Below are 27,641 nucleotides of genomic sequence, written 5' to 3' on the forward strand. Positions count from 1 at the left end.
TATTTGGGGGAACCCACCCTCCCAGAGTCTCCGACAGGTGACTCGAAAATTTAAAAAACACACAGAGACGACAGACACAAAGAGACGAATCAAACACAGAGAGGACAAACACACAGAAACGACACATAAAGACGACACATGCACAGAGACGATACGTTTTAATTCAAAAGTGTTACCCTAGGATTCCACTTTACAATCTATAAGAGTTTAAGTGTCCTAAATTTGAAGGGTGCTATCACAGCCCTGAAGACGAGATTAGGTTCTTCGCACAGTGCATAACTAAGAACATAAATGATATGTCTAACTCAATCCGCCCTTTTAAAAAACTATGATATAACCGTGAACCCTATGTTAGGGTTTTTTAAGAGTGAACTAAAAGTACAATTTTTTATGTAAAAATTTGTTGTTGTTGTTTTTTTTTTTTTTCTCATTAAAAAAAAAATATGTTTTATCCATATATAAAAAAAATACATTTATATTTACAACTCAAATTTCTTTTGAAAATTTATATTGTAAGCAAGTAACAAAAACTTTCGTGAAGTCACCTCTTGGATACACAATACAGAAATTTTCATTAAAGAAATTATGAAAAAATTGTAAGTAAGTAGCAAATTCTTTCTTGAATTCACCTGCTGGATTAATTATTTATTTTAGTAAAGTAATAATTTATTTTAGTAAATTAATAATTTATTTTAGTAAAGTAATAATTTATTTTAGTAAAGTAATTATTTATTTTAGTAAAGTAATTATTTATGACGTTATGTCTGCTTTACAAAAATATTGGATGAAGCGTTTTATTATAATACTTCAACAGAATTAAAAATGAATATTAATAAATTAATGAAATTAATAAATAGGAGTTCAGTAATGATAAACTCGCACTGTTTAGTACAGATGGTTTTTTAGCTAATTGATTTTTTAATATTATAATTATTTTCATTTTTTTTTGCAAAAAGTTAAAAAAATAAAAATAAATATTACATTATATTTCTTGATATATAAAATTAGATAAACCTAAATTTTATTTTTTTTTTACTTTAGCGGTTAAACTTCTGATGATTAAATTGTTTTTTGCTCTACCTTAGTAATCTACATAATTTTATGAATTATCTTTTATTTATAAAACTTTTTATTGAATAAATATTTTTTTTTTTTTTCTAATTTTTTTTTTAATTTTTTTTTCTATTTAGTGTTTTTTTTTTTGCAAGCCAATAATACATTACAAAATTACAAGTAAGTAACAAAATCTTTGTTTTTTTAATTAATTAGATAAAAGATGTAGAAATTTAATTAAATAAATTATTAAAAAATTATAAGCAATTAAAAATTTACTTCTTGAAGTCAACTCTTGTGTAGAAATTTAATTCAAGAAATTATGAAAAATTCTCAGTAAGTAACAATTTCTTTCTTGAAGTCAACTCTTGGATACACAATACGGGAATTTCATTCAAGAAATTATGACAAAATTGTAACTAAGTGACAAATTCTTACTTGAATTCACTTGTTGAATAAACAAAAAGAAATTTCATTAAAGAAATTATGAAAAAATTCTCAGTAAGTAACAAACTCTTTATTGTTTTCACGAGTTAGATATACGATGTAGAAATTAAATTCAAGAAATTATGAAAAAATTCTCAGTCTAAGTAACAAATTCTATCTTGAATTCACATGTTGTATAAACAAAAAGACATTTCGTTCAAGAAATTATGACAAAATTCTAAGTAAGTAACAAACTCTTTATTGTTTTCACAAGTTAGATAAACGATGTAGAAATTTGTAAGCAAGTAACAAACCCTTTCCTGAAGTCACCTCTCGGATACACAATGCAGAAACTTCATTTAAGAAATTATCAAAAAATTTTAAGTAAGTAGCAAATTCTTTCTTGAATTCGCCTCTTGGATAATCAAAAAAAGTCTTTTCATTCAAGAAATTATGAAAAAATTCTAAATAAGTAACAAATATTTTCTAGAAGTTACGTCATGGATACATACAAAACGCAGAAATTTCATTTAAGAAATTATAAAAAATTGTACGTAAATAGCAAATTATTTCTTTAATTCAACCGCTGGAGACACAAAAAGACATTTCATTCAAGAAATTATGACAAAATTCTAAGTAAGCAACAAACTCTTTCTTGAAGTTACCTCATGTATACACAATGCAGAAATTTCATTTAAGAAATCACCTGCTGGATAAACAAAAAAAGACATTTCGTTCAAGAAACTATGGCAAAATTCCAAGTAAGTAACAAACTCTTTATTGTTTTCATGACTTAGATACAAGATGTAAAAATTAAATTCAAGAAATTATGAAAAAATTCTTAGCAAGTAATAATTTACTTCTTGAAGTCAACTCTTGTGTAGAAATTTAATTCAAGAAATTATGAAAAAATTCTCAGTAATTGACAATTTCTTTCTTGAAGTCAACTTTTGGATATACAATACGGGAATTTCATTCAAGAAATTATGAAAAAATTGTAACTAAGTGTCAAATTCTTTCTTGAATTCACTTGTTGAATAAACAAAAAGAAATTTCATTCAAGAAATTATGAAAAAATTCTCAGTAAGTAACAATTTCTTTCTTGAAGTCAACTCTTGGATACACAATACGGGAATTTCATTCAATAAATTATGAAAAAATTGTAACTAAGTAGCAAATTCTTTCTTGAATTCACTTGTTGAATAAACAAAAAGAAATTTCATTCAAGAAATTATGACAAAATTCTAAGTAAGTAACAAACTCTTTATTGTTTTCACGAGTTAGATAAACGATGTAGAAATTAATTTCAAGAAATTATGAAAAATTCTCAGTCTAAGTAGCAAATTCTTTCTTGAATTCACCTGTTGGATAAACAAAAAGACATTTCGTTCAAGAAATTATGACAAAATTCTAAGTAAGTAACAAACTCTTTATTGTTTTCACGAGTTAGATAAACGATGTAGAAATTAATTTCAAGAAATTATGAAGAATTCTCAGTAAGTAACCATTTCTTTCTTGAAGTCAACTCTTAGATACACAATACGGAAATTTCATTCAAGAAATTATGAAAATATTTGTAAGTAAGTAACAAACACTTTATTGATTCCACCTCTTGGATATACAGTACAGATACTTCATTCAAGAAATTATGAAAAAATCGCAAGTAAGTAACTTTTTTCTCTTTATCACAAACAATTTTCACTTAGCTACATGATGTAGAAATTTAATTCAAGAAACTATGAAAAAATTCTCAGTAATTAACAATTTCTTTCTTGAAGTCAACTCTTAGATACACAATACGGAAGTTTCATTCAAGAAATTATGAAGGTATTTGTAAGTAAGTAACAATCTCTTTATTGATTTCACCTCTTGAATATACAGTACAGATACTTCATTCAAGAAACGTGATTAAACACGTTTTGAAACTACATGCTATTTGCATGCCTTTCCTTGGCACCTTTCCAAATGAGCGGGGAGTCCCCACTGTGTCCTACACATTGAGATAAGTGATCAGTACGAAAACTCCACGTTTTCAACCAGACTTGTTTTTTACACTACACACCCACAGAGATGACACACACACACCTAGAGACGAGACACGCACAGACATGACACAGAAACAGAGTCATAGTGAGAGAGATATCCAAAAGTTGGGTTGATCTAGGTTCACTTAGAGTGGCGCGCCACTCTAAGTGAACCTAGATCAACCCAACTTTTTGGATATCTCTCTCACTATGACTCTGTTTGTGTGTCGTGTCTGTGCGTGTCTCGTCTCTCGGTGTGTGTGTGTCCTCTCTGTGGGGGTGGTGTGTAAAAAACCAGTCTGGTTGAAAACGTGGAGTTCTCGTACTGATCACTTTTCGCAATGTGTAGGAAACAGTGGGGAATCCCCGCTCATTTGGAAAGGTGTCAAGGAAAGGCATGCAAATAGCATGTAGTTTCGAAACGTGTTTAATCACGTTTCTTGAATGAAGTATCTGTACTGTATATTCAGGAGGAGAAATCAATAAAGAGAGTGTTACTTACTTACAAATACCTTCATAATTTCTTGAATGAAACTTCCGTATTGTGTATCTAAGAGTTGACTTCAAGAAAGAAATTGTTAATTACTGAGAATTTTTTCATAATTTCTTGAATTAAATTTCTACATCATGTAGCTAAGTGAAAATTGTTTGTGATAAAGAGAAAAAAATTACTTACTTGCGATTTTTTCATAATTTCTTGAATGAAGTATCTGTACTGTATATCCAAGAGGTGGAATCAATAAAGAGTTTGTTACTTACTTAAAAATATTTTCATAATTTCTTGAATGAAATTTCCGTACTGTGTATCCAACAGTTGACTTCAAGAAAGAAACGGTTACTTAGTGAGAATTTTTTCATAATTTCTTGAAATTAATTTCTACATAGTTTATCTAACTCGTGAAAACAATAAAGAGTTTGTTACTTACTTAGAATTTTGTCATAATTTCTTGAACGAAATGTCTTTTTGTTTATCCAACAGGTGAATTCAAGAAAGAATTTGCTACTTAGACTGAGAATTTTTTCATAATTTCTTGAATTTAATTTCTACATCGTATATCTACCTCGTGAAAACAATAAAGAGTTTGTTACTTACTTAGAATTTTGTCATAATTTCTTTAATTAAATTTGTTTTTGTTTATTCAACAAGTGAATTCAAGAAATAATTTGCTACTTAGTTACAATTTTTTCATAATTTCTTGAATGAAATTCCCGTATTGTGTATCCAATACTTGACTTCAAGAAAGAAATTGTTACTTACTGAGAATTTTTTCATAATTTCTTGAATGAAATTTCTTTTTGTTTATTCAACAAGTGAATTCAAGAAAGAATTTGCCACTTAGTTACAATTTTGTCATAATTTATTTAATTAAATTACCGAATTGTGTATCCAAGAGTTGACTTCAAGAAAGAAATTGTTACTTACTGAGAATTTTGTCATAATTTCTTGAATTAAATTTCTACACAAAAGCTGACTTCAAGAAAGAAATTGTTACTTGCTGAAAATTTTTTCATAATTTCTTGAATTAAATTTCTACATCGTGTATCTAAGTCATGAAAACAATAAAGAGTTTGTTACTTACTTGGAATTTTGTCATAGTTTCTTGAACGAAATGTCTTTTTTGTTTATCAAGCAGGTGATTTCTTAAATGAAATTTCTGCATTGTGTATCCATGAGGTAACTTCAAGAAAGAGTTTGTTGCTTACTTAGAATTTTGTCATAATTTCTTGAACGAAATGTCTTTTTGTTTATCAAGCTGGTGAATTCAAGAAAGAATTTGCTATTTACTTACAATTTTTGATAATTTCTTAAATGAAATTTCTGCTTTGTGTATCCATGAGGTAACTTCAATAAAGGATTTGTTAATTATTTAGAATTTTTTCATAATTTCTTGAATGAAATGACTGTTTTTTGTTTATCCAAGAGGTGAACTCAAGAAAGAATTTGCTACTTACTTAAATGTTTTTCATAATTTCTTAAATGAAGTTTCTGCACTTTGTATCCGAGAGGTGACTTCAGGAAAGGATTTGTTACTTGCTTACTAATTTCTACATCGCTTATCTAACTCATGAAAACAATAAAGAGTTTGTTACTTACTTAAAATTTTGTCATAATTTCTTGAACGAAATATCTTTTTGTTTATCCAACAGGTGAATTCAAGAAAGAATTTGATACTTAGACTGAGAATTTTTTCATAATTTCTTGAATTTAATTTCTACATCGTATATCTAACTCGTGAAAACAATAAAGAGTTTGTTACTTACTTAGAATTTTGTCATAATTTCTTGAATGAAATTTCTTTTTGTTTATTCAACAAGTGAATTAAAGAAATAATTTGCTAATTAGTTACAATTTTTTCATAATTTCTTGAATGAAATTCCCGTATTGTGTATCCAAGAGTTGACTTCAAGAAAGAAATTGTTACTTACTGAGAATTTTTTCATAATTTCTTGAATTAAATTTCTACACAAGAGTTGACTTCAAGAAATAAATTATTACTTGCTGAGAATTTTTTAATAATTTCTTGAATTAAATTTCTACATCGTGTATCTAAGTCATGAAAACAATAAAGAGTTTGTTACTTACTTGGAATTTTTTCATGTATGAATGGCTTGCAAAAAAAAAAACACGAAAGTGCTAATACTAGTAACAACTCACTGCATCAAAAAACCATCTGATGTAGTCACGAATATGTTTTATCAAGAAAATATCTGAATGCATTTAAGGTATAGTAAGAATTGCTTTCAAAAAACACTAAAATAATACTACTAGTAACAGCTCACTGCACTACAAAACAATCTGATGTAGTCATGGCTATTTTTTATAAATAAAATATCTTAATGAATTTAAGGTATAGTATGAATGGTTTGCAAAAAAAAAAATGAAAATACTACTACTAGTAACAACTCACTGCACTACAAAACCATCTGTACTAAACCGTGCGAGTTTATCATTACTGAACTCCTATTTATTAATTTCATTAATTTATTAATGTTCATTTTTAATTCTGTTGAAGTATTATAATAAAACGCTTCATCCAATATTTTTGTAAAGCAGACATAACGTCATAAATAATTACTTTACTAAAATAAATAATTACTTTACTAAAATAAATTATTACTTTACTAAAATAAATTATTAATTTACTAAAATAAATTATTACTTTACTAAAATAAATAATTAATCCAGCAGGTGAATTCAAGAAAGAATTTGCTACTTACTTACAATTTTTTCATAATTTCTTTAATGAAAATTTCTGTATTGTGTATCCAAGAGGTGACTTCAGGAAAGAGTTTGTTACTTGCTTACAATATAACTATTCTAAAGAACATGAAGGTTTTAAGCTTAAAGATATTTATTGCTTAAATGTATTAAAAGATTTTTTTTTTTTTTGATAAAATAAAAATAAAAAAACAAAAAAAAATTTTTAAATAAAAAATATTACTTAGTGTTCACTCTTAAACATCCACAAACGATGGTCCCATGATATAGGATAGTTTTTAACATGTCTTATGGATTTATCCCGATAAGGTATGTTCTTAGGTATCCACTGTGCGAAGAACCTAATCTCGTCTTCAGGACGGTGATAGCCCCCTTCAAATTTAGGACACTTAAACTCTTCTAGATTGAAAATTGGAATCCTAGGGTCACACTTTTGAATTAAAACGTATCGTCTCTGTGCATGTGTCGTCTTTATGTGTCGTTTCTGTGTGTTTGTCCTCTCGGTGTTTGATTCGTCTCTTTGTGTCTGTCGTATCTGTGTGTTTTTTAAATTTTTGAGTCACCTGTCGGAGACTCTGGGCGGGTGGGCGCCCCCAAATATTGTCCCAAATTCCTCTCTCAATTTAGCACTTGTTCACGGATGTCCAGCGTCTCTAATCACTTTCCCAATAGTATCTATTCATTGTCGCAGCTCAGTTTAGAAAATCTGAGCCAATTTCCACTTTTTCAAATTTAGGATCACTTGCCTGAGACTCTGGGCAGGTGAGGCGGGGCACTTCCAAAAAATTTGTCCCAACTTCCACTCTCGCTTTATAACTTATTCACGGATACCAAAAACCGTTAAAAGTTAGAATGTTGCCCTTGCGGTAATCATGCCATGCTCTACACATATATCAAAAATATATTTTTTTATTTTTTTTTTTTTTTCCATTTTCACAATGGGTTCCCAATCGAGTTCATTTCCATCGCTTTGCATTCAGGTGTTGACAAATAAAATCCCTGATAGTTGGACCCTAACGCTCCAATCTGAACACTGACTAAGACCCCAATTCTGAGCTAGTGAATTTCAACCATTCAGGCTGGTGGACTAAGACCCCAATTCTGAGCTAGTGAATTTCCACCGTTCAGGCTGGTGGACTAAGACCCCAATTCTGAGCTATTGAATTTCCACTGTTCAGGCTAGTGGACGAAACTTGTAGCAATTCACCACCTGGAAAATTCCCTCCACAGGGAAAAGTCTCCTTGTGGAAAATCTCCTGCAGTGAACTCGAAATTTGGTACTTACGTGTTACCCCCCGACAACACTCAAGGAATGAAGTTAAGTTAATCCTAATCGGATATCCTAAAACATGATAAAAATATAATACTTTAGTAACCAAAAGATTCAAACGTTCCCTGAGCTAGTGAATTTCAACCATTCAGGCTGGTGGACTAAGACCCCAATTCTGAGCTAGTGAATTTCCACCGTTCAGGCTGGTGGACTAAGATCCTCAATTCTGAGCTATTGAATTTCCACCGTTCAGGCTAGTGGACGAAACTTGTAGCAAGTCACCTCCTGGAAAATTCCCTCCACATGGAAAATTCTCCTTGTGGAAAATCCCCTGCAGTGAACTCAAAATTTGGTACTTACGTGTTACCCTCGACAACACTCAAGGAATGAAGTTAAGTTAATCCTAATCGAATATCCTAAAACATGATAAAAATATACTACTTGAGTAACCAAAAGATTCAAACGCTCCCAAAGAGATACACAGAGCCCAAAGAGACACACACGACCCCTATAACTTTGGGGAAATTGAGCATTGAATGGAGCTTAGTTGCCCCTTCAGTTTTTTGGTCGCTTAAACAGGGCACTAGAACTTTGTCCCAACTTCCACTCTCACTTTAGAACTTATTCACGGATATCTAAAACCGTTAACGGTTAGACTGTTGCCCTAGCGGTAACCATGCCATGCTCTACACACATACCAACACTATATTTTTGTTTTTTCCATTTTCACAATGGGTTCCCAATCGAGTTCATGTCCATCGCTTAGCATTCAGGTCTTGACAAATAAAAGCCCTGATAGTCGGACCCCAACGCTCCAATCTGAACACTGACTAAGACCCCAGTTCTGAGCTAGTGAATTTCAACCATTCAGGCTGGTGGGCTAAGACCCCAATTCTGAGCTAGTGAATTTCCACCGTTCAGGCTGGTGGACTAAGACCTCAATTCTGAGCTATTGAATTTCCATCGTTCAGGCTAGTGGACGAAACTTGTAGCAATTCACCTCCTGGAAAATTCCCTCCCCATGGAAAATTCTCCTTGTGAAAAATCCCCTGCAGTTAACTCAAAATTTGGTACTTACGTGTTACTCCCGACAACACTCAAGGAATGAAGTTAAGTTAATCCTAATCGAATATCCTAAAACATGATAAAAATATAATACTTTAGTAACCAAAAGATTCAAACGCTCCCAAAGAGATACACATAGCCCAAAGAGACACACACGACCCCTATAACTTTGGGAAAATTGAGCATTGAATGGAGCTTAGTTGCCCCTTCAGTTTTTTGGTCGCTTAAACAGGGCACTTGAACTTTTAACCCTCTCCCCGGATTCACCCCTGTCAGTAAGTGGCAAGGGGCTGGGTTGAGGAGCGTAATTTCCTATGGGACAGAGGGGACAACTGCCTCTCTCAGACCAAATTTTCACCCTAGACCTCATTTTGCCCCCTCCTCCCCTCCCCCCCACCCCAACTGAAATTTAGTTTCTTCCAAAATGTTTTCAAAACTAAGAAAAGAAACTAGAGTATTTCACGTAAAAAAAATCTATCAAACGTTATTGTCATTGATCAAACAGTCAATTAATAAAATAATACCAAAGATGAAACGACCACAGAGTAACTTCGCTAATCCCCGGGTTGGGATGGGAGGTATCGGAGTCCTTTGGGGGTGTGATAGGGGATCTCACAACACTGTTCAAATAGAACTTGTGTATTATAACGACCATCGACCCCATGTAACTGAATCCCAAGCTTCTGAACTCCTCCATGCAACTGAACCCCTCGTGCTATTGAACCCCCCATGCAACTTGACCTCATTTAACTAATCCCCGTGTAACTGAATCCGTATATAACTGAGATCTTTTCGCAAAAAAAATTCGCAAATCTCGTAAACTAAAGAAGTAATTACCCTTTTCAACATTAATTACCCCTTTTTTGCAAATGCTCGCATATCTCATTACCCCTTTTTGTATATACAAAAAATAATTGCATTACAACGAAACAAGACACGCTGGTTTTATAATACAGGTTTAATTAATTACGTAAATCTCATGACAAAGAAAGAAATCACTTGAGTCCTCTCGCAATAGCAAACCAAACCAGATTAGACCCACTTAACCAGATCAAATAGACCTGTTTGTACGCGAGCAGTGTAGAAGCATAAGGCTATGTGAGAGGATACTCACTCTCTTTGAAAAGGTGTATACAAGGTCCAGAATAACACAGAAAGGAATCTCTTTTGAAATGGCGTATACAAGGTCCAGAATAGCACAGAAAGGAATCTCTTTGAAAAGGTGTAGAGCTTCTATAGAAGTATTACCTAGATGCGAGGGGCTACTCACACTCTTTGAAAAGGTGTAGAGCTTCTATAGAAATGTTTTCCTATAGCTTCTATAGAAATGGTACGTACTACTCTACTTATATATTTGAAATATATATATACATATATATATATATATATATATATATATATATATATATATATATATATATATATATATATATATATATATATATATATATATATATATATATATATATATATATATATATATATATATATATATATATATATATAATTTGAGAGAATTTTAAAGTGTGTAAAACTTAGATGGTAAAGAGGGCTAAGGCAGTTGCTATGATTGGTACTGTTTTGCTTAATGGTACACACCGCTAGAGACTCTATAGCAATTTAGCATAGAGACCCGTAAAGCGGGTAATTGCTATTGATCGCAAAGCGTGGTTTTTCTTTAAACTTACAATATATAAACTGTTGTTTTTGGGAGTTGCGTGGGGGGGGGAGGTTGGTTAGACTACGTATTTAATATATGCTATGCTTTTGCCCCCCCCCCCTAATGGGCAAATATATAGCCCAAATTCGTTTCATAAACCGTTATAACCGGGTATCTGTCTCTCCCGTTTGACTAGTTTCCTTGATAGAAGCGGTGTGTACCATTAAGCAAAATAGTACCCTATGATTTTTTTACTTGACTTGCCATAGCTTAAGGTGGATCTCCTTTTTTGCTAAGACAGCCCTTTTGCAAGGCTTTTCCGTTTTATTTTGAAATTTTAGAAACACGCTCATGCCTGGGGACGTACATGGGTAACATCAATGCCCAACCCACTTAATCTGGAGTTTCTGGGCACTGCTTACAATCAAGGGCGGATCCAGGATTTTTTTCGGGGAGGGGGGGGTATTAATTTTCGACTCAGTTTTCGACTAATTTTACTGATTTTTACCTGGGTTTTACTAATTTTCGACTTGGTCAAAAATTTAAGTGGGGGGGGGGGGGTTCTAAACGGGGAACCCCCCCCCCCTGGATACGGCCTTGCTTACAATAATTAACAGATAAGTTTTTTATTTAGCCTTCCGATGCTTGTGTGCATGCCTTCTCCTACCTTCCTATAAATAGTATTCCTATTTTCGACTCATTGTCCATCCTACCTTGTAGCCTCTGAGTAACCTTAACCTTGTAGGCTACAAGGTTATCCACCTCTAACCTTGTAGCCTCATTATTTTTTACCCTCTGAGAATCTATCGAAATCTAAGATTTTAATGATAAGACAAGTAGGGATTTTTATTGTTCTTTACCACTTGGGAAAGTTAACGGTAGAGGTCGCATAAATTTCTTGCGACGGTTCACGAACTAAGACCTTTTGCTCATAAATTTCCATACCTTTGAATATAAATTATGTTTTATGTAGCCTAATTTATGTTTTTTCTTTTGATCCACGAAAAAAAAACAAGAATTTCAGCACGTCTTTGTTGAATAATAAGCACAGCACAATGGCAAGAAGAATTAAACTTAGGGTACCGAAAACAAACAGGGGGAAAATGTAGATATTACGGTCGAGAAGTCCATGAAATATGGACTAAAGCCCGCGAGAGGTAATAGGGGAAAAATAAACCTCAAAGTAAAAACCAAAAAAGAGGGTCACCTTCCGTTCTCTGCTACCGCCCACCCCCCTAATGTGCAAATATATAGCCCAAATTTCTTTCATCAACCATTATAACCTGGTATATGTCTCTCCCGAGGACAACTAACTTTCCCAATTTTTCTCGAGGAAAATATGAATTCTCCTCGTTTGCTTCGTTGTCCTGTGTCTTCTCTTACTATCATGCTCTGCCAGTTTGGCCTCTGAACAAGATTATATGTCTTTGTGTGACATGATGAATATATTACATATTCCCATACAGGGTCAAATCCAGGATTTTTTTTTGGGAGGGGGGGATTTAAGGATTTAAGATTTAAGGGTACAAAAAGGGTACAAAATATTTCTGTTTTTCTTAGGGGGGGGGGGGGATACAAAAAAATTTAAAAAACGCATCAAAAAGTTGTTTATATTTATTATTGTTACGTTTTTACGAGTAGGACAAACATTTCGAGGGGGGGGGGTCCGACCTTCTAACCTTTATTCTTTCCAGTTCAATCATCCCTCCATATAAGTCCAATATTTAGGTTCTTGCCTCATGGGGGGGGGGGGTATTAAGCCAGTTAAGGAAGGGAGTCCAACCATAGAGAGTTTCTATTTAGGTCAGATACGCATTAAAATACCCTACAATTCTTAATCTTATTTGACATCTTGCATTAAGGTGAGTGCTAAAAACAACCTTTCCGCATCTTTGGACCCGTGGAACTTTAGAAAGGGGGCAGGATATCTGAATCCACTGACACATTTGAAGGCAGGGTGTATCCTGGGATTCCTAAGGCTGACCTATAATCATTTCAAAGGATCCAAAATGAGATAGTAAGGCGGGCTCTAGCACAGCCAGAGATCGACTGCCACCTTTAAAGGCAAGTTTTGATGTAGCATCGATGGCTGTCTTTTCAAAGTCCATTCATTTGCCTTCTTATGAGAAGGACTCACTATTACTAGGAGTAACCGCTCCTTTTTGAAGACATATGCTTGTTTTAAATAACACAACCAATGAAAAGGAAAAATTGCACAGTACATCCTCTAAGAGGCCGAACCCGGGGGGGGGGGGGATGGAGGGTTTTGAACCCCTCCCCCCCCCCCGAAATGTTTTTCTGATACGTAAAAACGTAACAAAAATGGATATAAACAGATTTTTCATGCGTTCTTTGAGATTTTTGTGTAAACCCCCCGAAAAAATCTTTGAGTAACCCCCCCCCCCAAAAAAAAAAAACTGGGTACGGCCTGATTCTATTACCTCCTTGGAAGGGACGTTACTCTCCTTGTTCCACTCTTTAGGTTTTGCTGCGTTTAATTTTTCTGTGGACCGAGTTTTCCGAGTCAAGTTTTTTGTGTTTCAAGTTTAATGGGAACTACTACTACTGAATCATTACATCTCCAAACCACCCGAGGCCAACGCAGCTACGTACAGCCCGCAATATTCAAAGCGATCTGTCGAATATTAATAAATGCACCGGTCGCTGTTTTCTTTGCCGAGATTATTTAATTTCTCGGACTTTTGTTAAAAACACATTATATAATACCTTTCAATATTTACTACTTGGTAATATGAATTGTAAAACAGCTAGTGTTGTTTATTTATTAGAATGTAAATATTATCATTTACAGTATGCGAGGGACAGTATTAAAAACATGTACACGAGATTTTCCGGACATAATTTAATGGGAAAAATTACAATTAACGAAAAAAAAACTAATGGTAATTGCTTGTTATCTAATCTAACTATTACTGATCCTTCATCTGCAAAACGTGGTGTAGTTATCTTGACTTTACTTCCATTATGACCCTAGAAAGTAGGATGTAACCACGTTTTTCATATAGCTCATTGCTTTATATACGGTTAGTCAACCGGGAGCCTAAAACAATCTTAATACAGTTCTTCTTCGAAATGCAAGCCCAGACAACTTCAACGGAGGGTACGGACCACTGATGATCCTTAGCGTTGGAATACGCTGGGGTAAGTTGAGTGACTGCTAATTAAAGGTAACAATTCTTCTTCGAAATGCAAGCCCCAGACAACTTCAACGGAGGGTACGGACCACTGATGATCCTTAGCGTTGCAATACGCTGGGGTAAGTTAAGTGACTGCTAAGTAAAGGTAACAATTCTTCTTCGAAATGCAAGCCCCTGACAACTTCAACGGAGGGTACGGACCACTGATGATCCTTAGCGTTGCAATACACTGGGGTAAGTTAAGTGACAGCTAATTAAAGGTAACAATTCTTCTTCGAAATGCAAGCCCCAGACAACTTCAACGGAGAGTATGGACCACTGATGATCCTTAGCGTTGCAATACGCTGGGGTAAGTTAAGTGACTGCTAAGTAAAGATAACAATTCTTCTTCGAAATGCAAGCCCCTGACAACTTCAACGGAGGGTACGGACCACTGATGATCCTTAGCGTTGAAATACGCTGGGGTAAGTTAAGTGACTCCTAAGTAAAGATAACAATTCTTCTTCGAAATGCAAGCCCCAGACAACTTCAACGGGGAGTACAGACCACTGATGATCCTTAGCGTTGAAATACGCTGGGATAAGTTAAATGACTGCTAAGTAAAGGTAAATCCTTTTTCGATGAGGACGGGGTTTCGAGTCCTGGTACCGCTGATTATTTTCTTTGGACGGGGGGGGGGCCGGGGCGTGACTCTGTAAGCTCTGCCAGAATCGACCAGGTACCAGAGTGGGTATTTTGCGCCCCCCCCCCCTAAAAAAATCCTGGATCCGCCCCTGGTTATGACGGATTTTGTCAATATCCTGACGTTAGGGGTCCTGATGGTTAGATGTTATGACGCCCTCCCAAATTTCCTATATAGAAGTTTTTTTTTTAATTCACTTTTTTGTGATGGTACAAATCCTTCTCCCCTTTCGAAAATCGACAGCCAGATAACTTTCATGAACCATTAGTGGCTCTTTAACCACGTGGTAGAAAATGGGATAAATTGATTCACTTCTAAGGAAAGGCATAATTTATATATTTCAGCTATAATTATACAGTTGCTAGCTTCCAAAATCTGATCGTGCAGTTTCATCTGGAACTTCTTCAACAACAGAGAAAAAGCTAAGTGCCAGTTAAGTACAACTTACCATCATTTTCATTATCTCCATTGAAATTGGGGCACGCCTATTGAGATCTTAGACTTTTAAAATGCCAGGTCATGAATATGTTAAATAGGCCAAATTCGCATTCCTTTTTAAACCTTTCCTTTTTGATCGATAGAGTAGTCATTGTACATTTTGAATTCAGTTTTGCGGCTGAATTCTTAGCCCAATTATGGCCAATAGCAAAAACGTCTAAATTGTTGGCAGCCTCTCTGAATATTTAATAACAAATGAAATCTAGAGATTGTATAAGGTTGATTCAAAGCAGACTTTTCTTATTAGTAATTTTATTATTCAACTCAATAAAGTGATCCTGTTTTATGCTGTCCCCTATTTTTGTTATAAATTGTTTTCTTGTTTTTCTTTTTTGTTTTGCTTTACATTTGTATCATCTTATCATACTATTTTTGTATGTTTTTATTTTTATTAAAATTATGTTTTAATTTTACTATTCAACTTAACATAGTGATCCCATTTAATGGTGTCTCACATTTTTGTTATAGATTGTTTTCTCGTTTTTCTTTTTTGTTTTGCTTAACATTTGTGCCATCTTATCATAATATTTGTGTATATTGCTTAATACATTCTTGATATAATCATTCTCATATTTTATTTTGCCTGTTAAAACAAATTCAGTTTTGGAAGAAAGCAGCTTTTAATTATAGTTGACATTTACCTCTGAGGATCCCTTATGGGAGGTAATCACTTGGAAATATTTCCTTAGATTTAAGGTGCTTTTGCTTGCAACTTTACAACGGCTTACATCTATCAGTGACGATTTTGCATGGATTTGGACATTTTGATTTGGTTGACGGTTTGGTTATACTGTTTTGTCCTAGGTAATTGGATAGATAAGTAAGGTCAAGACATCGTTCAAGTGCTAATTTAGCTCAATTGCTGGATTAGGAAGACATTTTTTTTAACCAAGAAATTACCTCTATCACATTATATACCTTAATATGTAGACTTTGGTATTTATAAATTATAGATATTTTAAATATAGTTGATATTTTTTCTGTATTTTACTCTCATTTTTTTCTAAGTTCATGTTTGGTGATATGATTTCGCTTTACCAAAACCTCTAATGGAAAAATGAATGAGCAAAACTAACTAGTTAAATTTGGCATCGCTTTTCGTTCGGAAAATTAAAACATCAACAATCAGATGATTTCAAACAAAGTAAACTTTCAAAGGAAAGCTATATCTTCCTAAGCTATTTGGTACCGTGTATTTTTCGCCTTTTTTCAGCTGATTTTTCACTGATGTTTCTTTTTCTTAACCTGGCTCCCGCTACTACTGAAGACTGCCTAGCTGTATTATAGAGGTCTATTTTATTAAAATTAATTTCCTTATTTTTTCTTAGTTTTAAAGGTATATATTACTGTGGAAGTATTCACATAACCAATTCAATCAATCAAATTTCATTTTTGTTGTCCTTGATATTTTAAAGGGTGTAAATTTGTAGTTACCTACGTTTGAAGTTAAAATAAAGAAAAAAAATGTAAATTAATCCTTACCTCATTGAGAACAAGAGTACACATTTGATGAAGTCTGTCTGCAGCTTTTAGAGGATATTATCAAACCACGAGATTACGTTTGATAAAAATAGTTGTTTTTTTTCATGTGTCCCGTATGAACTACTTTTTATAAGGAAATAATTACTTAAGAAGAAAAAAATATGAAATGTACTTCCGATCCTCTGGACAAATAAAATTTTTTTGAAAGAAGTTTTTTTCGAAGGTATGTCTGAAACCGCTGTAAAGTGAGTTCTAGGGCTAAGTTTGTCGATAATCCTAGGATCAGTTACAGAGGGAATTTCAATCTTCAATTAACTACTAATTATTGATTGATAATAAATTACAGAATGGTAGGGTTATATCCCCTAAATTCATGTATTTTTAAGAATTTTAATTAGCACACTTTGCCGGATTAGATAGCGTATATTTCAAAAAATATATGAAATATACTGCCGATCCTCTGGAGAAATAAAGATTCTTTGAAAAAGGATTTTTCTTCGAAGGTATGTCTGAAACCGCTGTAAAGTGAGACTTAGGGCTAAATTTGTCGATTATCCTAGGATCAGTTACAGGGGAATTTCAATCTTCAATTAAGTAGTACTTATTGATTGATAACAAATAACGAGATAGCAGAGTTACATCCCCTAAACTCAGGTGTTTTTAAGACTTTTTAGTACACTTTAGTGAACTAAATAGCGTATATTTTAATAGAATCTACGCTGCCTTTATCTAGTTAGTAGGGGTGTGAGATAACTAAATAGAAATGTGATTATTGCCCCATTTATTGCTCCTGTGCTTTCGCAAACTTTTCCTGTTTACCTTCCCCATTTTTTTCCATGTACCCATTTAGAGCTGGGTCGACTCTGGCTGAGCTTACAGAATCACGCCACTGCCCCCTTTAAAATCAAATAACCGACGAGACCAGGATTTGAGAAGATGGCACCTTAAGAAGATGGCTCTTTCCGTTGAAGGTGTACTGATCTTGATGAATCAGCATATTGTTAATATTTCACGGACGAAAAGTATTGTCAAATTTAGCTGATTAGTTTCGCTTATATATTTTACGGTTCATCGTGGCAGCACTGATACAATTGTGGTACACTGGAACTGCCCTAAAAATCTGATAGATTTGAAACAACCCAAGGAAACATCTTAGAAAACCTGGTCTTCAGGTATGAGTGGATGGAATGAGGCATTAAAACTTTATATTTTGATTTCTTTTGCTTCCAGTGCTTTCACTAGCTCATGTTTGTAATCCGTTTAGTGTCGTAAGTTCTCCGTCGGAAATCCATAGATGGTGTTTTGGATTCTGTAGAATTTTCGGTACTTCTGCATTATGCGAGCATCGCTATTTACTGTATTAAAGAAATCAGTTACGAAACCCGTCAAACTGCTATTTCATTAGCAGACAACGGGTGATTTTCTAGATAAATTGATGACAAAGCGTGGTTTCTCAATATTTAAACGATTTTTTTTTTGGGGGGGGGGGGGGGTTTAGGAGGGAGACAGGTACCTAGGTTAGGTTACGTATTTAATATATGCTAGGCCTTACCCCCCGCCCCCCTGATTTGCAAATATATAGCCCAAATTCGTTTCTTAACTATTATATTTTTATCCTGTTTTATTTTATTAGCATTAACCAAACTTGACTTCTTTGAGGTGCCCGCATAATGCACCAGTACCAAAAATTCTGTAATCCACTAGGTGCCAAGTCTCATGGCCTAAGTACATGACCGCAAAAACCCGGTAGCTTTTTCCGTCCTAATCGTTCACAGTTACAAGATTGGAATTTCACCCAGGTTCGATTTTTTTTTCTCATTTGCTAGTCAGTAAGGTTCTACAGACTTTTCTTTTTTGTAAGGTTTTAGTCCAAAACCCTTATAACAAAAAAAAAGCAATGCCCAATACCACGGACGAAAAAAATCGCACATGAGATCGTATCAGAATTTGGATCTGACTACACTTTAGCGTCCAACCAAAAATAAAAATTTTTGGCAGATTTTTCTTGTGATTGTGGATAGATATTGTAAGGGAAGGATGAATTCCAAATTTTCAATAGGATTCCAGTATTTCCTTAATTATTCCGAAGAGTCCGTATCTTCGTTCTTTTGTCCGTAGACATACATCAAATTCCGTAGATCTACAGAAAAAATCAGTAGAAGTGGAAACACTGTTAGTAACTTTAATGTGCGTACTTTTCTTAAGATTGCTTGCTCGGGAATCACAGTATAAGTGTATATGAAAAGTAAGGAAAAGTCCTATACTCCCCATTAAAGATTTTTGACACACATGAATCTATGCCCCTCTTCATGACTCCGCCTTCACGCACACTCAATGACAAATTTTTTGCGCAATACAATGGGCTTATGAGAAACTATTGCTGTGACGTTGACGGATTTCTGTTTTAGAGCGCTTTAATCTGTATCATTTCTAAAGCAACTTTTCGCTACTCTTCATATATACTGTGTCAGGACTGAAGCCCCGAGACTTTCTGAAAAATTCCAAGGAGTGGCAGCCCTGCTCACGAGCTTCACTCTGCTATACTTTTGCAGCTGACATCCAAGTCGTGAAACTGAATTCAAGTTTGTGAATAGTAAATAGATAGGCATGGTTTGATTATAAAGGATAACTAATTTGGATTTTAATCAGACGTCCATCAACCATCCTATCCATGTATAGGTGTCTAATCATCATGCATAGATTTGGTAAACTTCCCTTAGTCCATTGTGGCCAATAAATGCCCCCTGGGGCTTTATCTCTTCATGAGTCTAAAGAAAGATTAACAACTCTGCACGATTTTATATCAACGTTTCGTTTTTTTGAAATTGTAAAACTTTTGATAGAGACATCTACTCTTTTGAACATATGCTATTTGTTAATCAGTTAAAAATAAAATGTATAACTAGAATTAAAATTAATACAAAAGACTACATGTCCAACGTGTATATTTTGTAATTAATGCAGTTTTATCTACAAATTTCACTCAGTTTTTCATAATTCACCTGTCTATAACTTTGAAGGAACAGAAACTAAATTTAAGTTTACAGTAGAAGAAAAGAGCACTGTTAAAACCTAAAACGGACAGGAGTTATCATTCTAATGGGTAGAGCTACCACCTCTTCCCCTCAAACCCTGTTCTTTAAAATGCAGTTCAACCTGCAGTACCCTGAAAACGTGTTATAATGCAATAAGTGTAGCCAGCTGGTATTTACAAATGATTTGGTTACTTAATGCGCCCCATCATCTATGCAAAATGAAAAGATGAATCAAACCTATTCAGACATGTACGCAGGAGACTTTGCGGAGAATCAAGGCCTTATCCATGGGGAGGGGGGGCTGAACCCCTAAAAACACTTGTCCAACTCGTAGAAACGTAATAAAGATACATATGAACAAATTTTTAATGTGTTTTTTTAGTTCTATTTTTGTAACCCCCCATCCGAAAAAATGCCCCCTCCCGGAAAATCACCCCTCCTACTGAAAAAAAATCCTGGATACGGCCTTGGGGGGAACAATAAAAAGAATTGATTATGCGAAAAAGAAGCACCCAGAAACTCTGAAAAAATTAGGATTTAAGGGGTCCTTACCATAGGGACCCCTTGAGTACGTCCTTGCATATACCCCTTCAGTTAAAACAGAAATCAACGTTTTGTAACAAGCGGGTGCTGAGAGGGGGCAGCATCCAAGGATATAATACAGTTTTCTTTATTTTAACTTTTAACGTCACACCTTATTACCGGTAAAACAGATGTCTAAATTTAATATTTTTTTGTATTTATCGTTTTGACTTTTGTTCCTCTGAATAGACTCTTATTCGCCTCTCCCCTTTCGAAAATTTCTTTCGGCACCAGTAAAGAAAGGATTAATGCAACTAGAATATTGAAATATTAGCATTTTCCTAAAAATAATAAAAGAAAAATAACAAAATTCAATTAAAATTTGTTTACCAGGAATTTTTTTATAGAAAATATAATTTATTGTTTGTCACTAAAGATACAATCCGTTTTCTACTATCTCTGTGGGGATTTGTATTGTTATGCAGATCAATGTGGAAGATAAAGCAATATAAGAAGTTAAGTCCCATTTTTTCTCTGTCGGGTAGACAGAGAGTTTAAGGGTCCGCAGATAATTAATGACGTCTGTGAAAAATAACCCGTTTGCTAAAAAATCGTTATATTTTATTTTTATCTTTTCGGCAGATTCTTCTGAAAATTGCGATTTAGTAGTTTCAATTTGTTTCTATTCCTGGCCAAAAATAATTTCTTAGTCCACACAACCTTTACATTTATAAATAAAATGAAAGTATATAAATAAGGATATTTAATTAATAGAGTAATAAATACATTTAAAATGCCCAAATATTTCAGCTTCGCTTCAGGAAGCCTTTATTAGTGGGAAAACCGGTTTCGATAGTTCGCGTTTATTTTTCCCTTGCTTAATTAAAAGTCATATCTATTATTTATAGATCATTAGAACAAAAAGCTTAGCCGCTAAAACATCGAACGCAGATATGGTATTTGGGTTTTAGTCTGAAACTGACAAAACACGCTTAAACTTTGAAATCGCTCCATTAGCGAAAGTTGGCATAATAAAACCGAGCGGAGCCCAATAACGCTGTAGCAAAACCTAACACGCATACACATTCTCTAAGCATGAGAGTCTAGAGGTTCACGGAAATTACGGGGAAGGTCTTTTTTTTAATGATAGCATAACAAAATGTTCAATGAAAATACGAAAAAGATACTTTTCAAAATATAAGTAGGCCTATGGGACAAATGCCCCCAGCCTCTCCCCCAACTGACTCAACTGAGAATTGTTCTCTACATACAAACCACAAATGATTAGTAGAGGCCGCGTTTTACTTCAAAACTTGCAGGGGGTAATTAAGCTTCTAAACCCAAAGATTAGTTGAAGTAAGAGCTAAACACGCTGGAGTCCAATGATATCTAAGTAAAACCTGCTACACATACATAATATTAAAAAATAAGTGCCACCAGTCATTGTTGGAGGTAAAATATTTAACAGGAGAGCAAGCCACTTGTGTATCAAGTAATTTATCAACGGCTTACACAGGACGACAAAAAAAAATAACGGGCCAAAAACTTGCAAACATAACGCAAAAGTAACAAGCCAGGTAATAAAAGAATTGCAATTTGCAAGACGTAGAACTATAGAGGTCCAACATAACGCGAAAGTTACAAGCCAGGTAATAAAAAATTGGAAATTTCAAGGATTAGAACAATAGAGGTTCAACATAACGCAAAAGAAACAAGCCAGGTAATAAAAAATTGGAATTTGCAAGGCTTAGAACTATAGAGGTTCAACATAACGCAAAAGTAACAAGCCAGGTAATAAAAAAACTGGAATTTTCAAGGCTTAGAACTATAGAGGCTCTATAGTAATGAATATTTTTCTTCCAGACACAACATTATATATTTGTGGTGCAAGCCCAAGATACTGGACGGCCCAGTTTGTTTTCAACCGTCACTGTCTATTTTAACGTGCTTGATCTGAACGACAACTCTCCTGTTTTTGATCCAATGGGATATAATGACGAGATATTTGAGAATATTACCGTTGGAACAACGTTACTCCGAGTTAGTGCAACTGATCAGGACTCAGGTTAGTTTTTCTTCTATTTTCTGTAACTGTTCCCTAAGGTTTATTTTTGTGGTAGTTGCCGAGGGGTGCCCACTTCCCACCGCCTATTGTAAATTTCGGGACGCCGTGTGTGCCGTACCGTTTTGCCACGCCTGGCACACTCCCGCCAGACTTGACACGTGTCACCTTGTGGACGTAATGTCTGAGGGTTGACACTTCCTCAGTATTTACAACTACTTCTATCGACAACTCATTGGTGCACAAAATCACTGTAGATAGATATATACAGTAGAATCATTCCCTTTCTCAACCATTATACAAAGCCGGACCGAGATGCAAGTGCTCCGAAGAACGTAAAAACATAAGAGACATTAGATTTTTTCGCGGGTAGACAAGTCAGATTTCTCTTGAACGCGAAACTTGGCTTCACCTTTGTAACACTAATTTTAAAGTATCTGATTTTAAATTAATTTATTCCAATATATATATATAAAAATCGGTAATTAGTAGTGTAATGTTGTTATTAGATGTTTTTAGAAATTACAAGCAGATTGCAAAGTGTCGAGTTGGTTTCAAATGCATTCTGAGAGAGTTTCTGCCAAAATACGTGTTCCAGGTTAATATACACTGAATTGTTGATGGACGAGGACGTGCGAGTATATGGGTGGAGCTTTTATACGCGCTAAGACTGTAGTAGCCAAATATTACTGTGTCGTGATTATAATGTATATAATTTATATGCAGTGCACCAAATCACCGGAGGCAAACGCAGCTGTGCTAGGTCATTCCGCCTTAGTCTCTTCAAAGTCCGCATATTACTCACTTCCTTAAAGTTCTTATTTCTTTTAAATCCTTTCTTAGGACCTTTTCCTGCCCAATTCGAGTATAACCCGCTTTTTGTTTGGCCCTAGATAAGCTACCCGCAGAAGCAAACCTTCTGCTAACTATCTTAGCCTTTCGTTCCTTAAATCCCTAGAAAATGGGATCGAGCCACATTCTTCTCTTATCTTCTGTAGGTATATCTTTGGGCTCTTCCCCCCTCCCGCAAAGTCTCAAATATCTTTAGAAAAGTTTCAATAATGTTCTACAATTTTATACGAGCTGCTTGTTTTTGTTTTTTGTTGCTTGAATTTTTTGCCCCTCACCCAACCATTCCCTCTTTCGGTAACCGTACTTGAATAAAATTATCCCTTTACTTTTTAATGATTAATCCAGAACCGATTTGGAATAATAAGTTAAACATAAATCTTATATTTGTCCTATTCCTTTGAGCTTTAAATATAAGGTAAACAGTATTTTATTTTTATAATAAGCTCTTGTTTGAGGTGGGAGAGACTTTCTCAAGTTGATGTCTTCAGTTGCATAAAACTGCATATTCTAGGAGCCGCAAGTGTGGCTCTTAATGGCTTATTAGTGTAGCTTCCTCATCTAGTACATTTCGCATATTCTAGGGGATGAATCCTAAGTATCCCAACTGTTACAATATGTCACCTATGTCACCAAATCGTTACTATAGCTGGAAGTGCAAAGGTCACGGTATATTAGCAAATTTAGAGCATTTCTATATGATTGGCAGACAAATTCTATGAACAATTCTGATTAGAACAAATTAGCGCTAGCTAATCTTGGTATTAGTTGAGAGAGAGAGAGAGAAATTCATTTTTATTAAATATCAATATTCACAAAAAAAAAATATCAAACAGACCTACCACGTGAAAATCAATACAGATTTGTTTGTGGCAGGACTCACTATTTTACTTACGCATATATATATATTGAAAGAAAACTTACTCACATATATAATATAAAAAAAAAAAATAATGCAATCATATAAATAAATAAGAAATAAACCTCATGGGAACCGCGAACCAATCCTCACACAAGACAGAATACCGCCCCCCCCCCTCACCCATCCCTATTCATTAAGAAATTCTTTAACCTATATTTAAAAGAAGACAGACTCTCAGCCATCCTAATGCTTTCCGGAAAACTTTTCCATACCGAAAAACCCACATGCCTAAACACAAAACTAGACCTAGCAGTGTCTCTTTTACTAGGTCCGCGGAATTCCTTGTATCATAAGAATGGTACGCAGAATTCGATGATAAAACATCACAAAAATAATTAGGTGCTAATTTATTTAAACACGGTTACACGAAAAAAAACTGGTCTGATATTCACTCAACTGCCCAACCTTTAAAATATTAAAATAGTGATAACAATCCATTGTACTTTCACAATTTTCAAAATCACCGAGCAGGCGCAGTGCTTTATTCTGCACAATTTGTACCCGTTTGAAATTTACAATAAAATTACTAGCCCATACGGAACAACCGTTTACAATGTAAGGATGAATAAGTGAATTATATAAAAATTTCAAAACTGAAACAGGAAAAACATGTTTAAATCTACGAATCAGCTCTAAGCCCCGCGTAAATTTCACCGATACAATTTCACTATGTCTTTTCCAATTTAAATTACAATCAATCTGAAAACCACGATACCTTGTATCAAATATCTGCTTAATATCCGCACCATTAAAATTAACCAAACCGAAAACATTATCAGTAACTCCAGTACGACTAAAAATCATGTAGTTAGTTTTACTCACATTCACTGCTAAGCAACTAAGACTAGTAAAAATATGCAGGTCAAGTAGCATTTTATTTGCTTTTGGAACAAGCTCACTCAAAGCCTTTCCAGCAATCGTTATAGCTGTATCATCCGCAAAGGATGTTATGGCGGCATCAGGAATGTAGAACTGTGATTAAATATAAAAGCGGACCTAACACAGAACCTTGCGGTACTCCACATAGTACAGGACGAGGTGAACTGACAATATCCCCCTCTACTACACGCATTGATCTACCATACAAATACAAACGAAACCAATCACTCCAATTTCCTTTCATGCCTAAATGTGACATCCTATCTAACAACAGCTCAAAATCAACAGCATCAAAAGCTTTCTTAAAATCAATAAAAATAGTTAAAAGAGTAAAGCCGCTCTTGAATACATTGTTTAAAACATCAAGAAGATGGTGCTCTGTATGACCAGTAGAGTTAAAATTTCGGAATCCAATTTGCCTGTCACATAAAAACCCAAGAGAATTAAGGTAGGAATATAGTTTCTTATGAACAACCTTTTCAAATATTTTTGAGAAAAGTGGCAGAATAGATATAGCTCTCCAGTTTGACATTTCTTTTGTCACCACCTTTATGTAAAGGTATAATTTTTGCTTGTTTTAAAGCATCTGCGAACTGACCTTTTTCCATAGATAGGTTCAGCAAGTACAGAAGACAAGGCAAAAGGTAAGCGGCGACAGCCTTAAATGCCTTAAGGCTAAGACCGTCAATTCCTGCTGAATTCGAGTTTATTGTTTTGAGTGCGTCCTCGAGATCAGACTGAGTGCACTTTACGAATTTCATGGAACGACCTTCCCCACGGTCATCAATAAACAGCTCATTTTTATACCCGTGGTCGGCAACATCATTTTTAACATCAATTCCAACATTTGAAAAATATTTACAAAACTCATCACTAACACCTTTCTTACCTTTAACTTGTTTTTCACCGACTACAAGTTCATCCACTGGGTCTATAGAGTTATTACCAGGTAGTGCCTCATTTATCACTTGCCAAGTTCACTTAACATCACCGTTTTTATCACGAAACTTCTCTGAATAATAATGTTTCATTGATGACCTTCTCAGGGAATTCACATTGTTCCGAATTTTCCTAAATTCTTCAAGGTTTTGTTGCGTTGGAGAATCCAGGTACAACCGATAGGGTCTGTTCCGTTTACTAATTTTTTCCAAATTTTATTCGTCACCCACGGTTTCCTTGGGACATTTTCTTCTTACGAACAACCTTCACAGGGAAACACTAATCAAAAATAGGTGGCAATATTTTAAAAAAATTGTCAAACGCCACCGATGAGTTTTCATTCATAACTTCCTCCCAAGAAACTATACTTATCTCTTCTTGAAACTGTTTAAGATTTTCCGGCTTAAGATCCCTAACTGTTGTTTTCTCAATCTTAAAAACCTTTTTTCCAGTGTCCCGAATTACGCACGCCAAAGGAAGATGGTCAGAACCTGGACATATGATCACGTCGCAATAACTTTTCGGTATAAGGTTCGCTGATAAATAAATATTATCAATAAGGGTAGCCGACTGACTAGTAATCCGTGTCGGAATTTCTGCTACCGGAAAAAAATTGTGCGACAACATAAGATTAAAAAAATCAAGGTTAGAACTACTTAAATTAAGAAGATTAAAATTAGAATCACCAATAAAAACCCTATCCAATTTCGACGCCGCTGTATCAGAAATAAACTTAACAAAATCGTAAAGAAAAACCTCCAGATTAGCACTAGGTGGCCGTTATACCAAACAGACTAACAGCTTTTTCTTCTCCGAAACTTCAATCTCAATAGAAAATGTTTCGATCTTACCTTCAGTCCAACAATTTAAATATTTCTTTACTGTTTATCTTATTTGATCCTTAATTATAAATGCAAGTCCACCCCGCATCATAAAATCTCATCGTGAAATTTGGTGAGATGCGTTTTATTTTTTTAGAGCTAAGAAGAAATAGCATATTTAGAAACTTGAAATCCTAAGCCTCGAAGCCATACCTTGGCTACGTTCCTTCAAAAATTGCTATATTTTACCAAACACACTATGTCACCAACTCGTGACTACAGTTCAAAGCAAAAAATCACAGTATAATAGCCAACGTAGGACAGTCTATAAGTTGGGTATTTAAGTAAATATACATGCCTTATTGAAACAGAATAAAGATATTTTTGGTTTTTGTTACGAAGAAGAATTAACCTATGTAAAAAGTTAGATTTAGCCTCTGTTAACCTAAGCCCCTGTCTGAATCATAGCCTCCAAGCCGTCCGTGGGTTATGTGACCTAAAAAGTCACTATGTGTCACCTATTTCATCAAACACACTATGTCCCAAAATAATCACTACTATTCAAAGTTAAAAGATCATAGTATATTAGCCAACGTAGATGCGTTTCTAAAGTTGCATATCTCTCTAAAAATCGCATGCCTTATTGAAAAAAAAATTTCAGCTTCTAAAAGTAATGATAAATGATCTATTTTAGAAACTTGTTCTGAGCTACAGCACAAGCAACCTCCTTAATGATGACCCTTTTTAGATTAGACCTATACTCTGCTTAGGAAAGACTTATTTGGAAGCATAGTACTCTGAAGTTTAAACATTTTCAAAAACAAGCTTAAAAATGGTTTCCTAGCCGTTGTGATTTGTGAAATGCACCAATTCTTTTTGGGAAGCCTTGTATAGATTGGAAGGAAAAGAAATGTACACAGGTGTGTTGGACTCAGGCGGTATCCTGCTGCACCGAGTCGTTGGTGTTATTGTTAGTAGTAGTAGTATTTTCGACATCCGGTAAACCTTTTGAAAAAAACGTCCGTTTTGACGGGTCTTGGGGAGGGCGGGGGGGGGGGGTAAAAAACTTAAAAA

General features: G+C 34.4%; 1 protein-coding gene across 1 annotated transcript in view; it reads left to right on the forward strand.

Moving 5' to 3' along the window:
- Positions 1 to 27,641, forward strand: part of ft (cadherin-related tumor suppressor fat) — a 163,049-nt gene that overhangs the window by 56,147 nt on the left and 79,261 nt on the right. Inside the window, exon 5 of the mRNA XM_089089942.1 lies at positions 21,959 to 22,160. Coding sequence (XP_088946068.1) covers positions 21,959 to 22,160 — 202 coding nt within the window. The remainder of the gene's footprint in view (positions 1 to 21,958; positions 22,161 to 27,641) is intronic.

Source organism: Artemia sp. Qi Xiang Cuo, chromosome 5 (genome assembly GCF_049724085.1).
Source record: "Artemia sp. Qi Xiang Cuo chromosome 5, ASM4972408v1, whole genome shotgun sequence".
Taxonomy (NCBI): Eukaryota; Metazoa; Arthropoda; class Branchiopoda; order Anostraca; family Artemiidae; genus Artemia; species Artemia sp. Qi Xiang Cuo.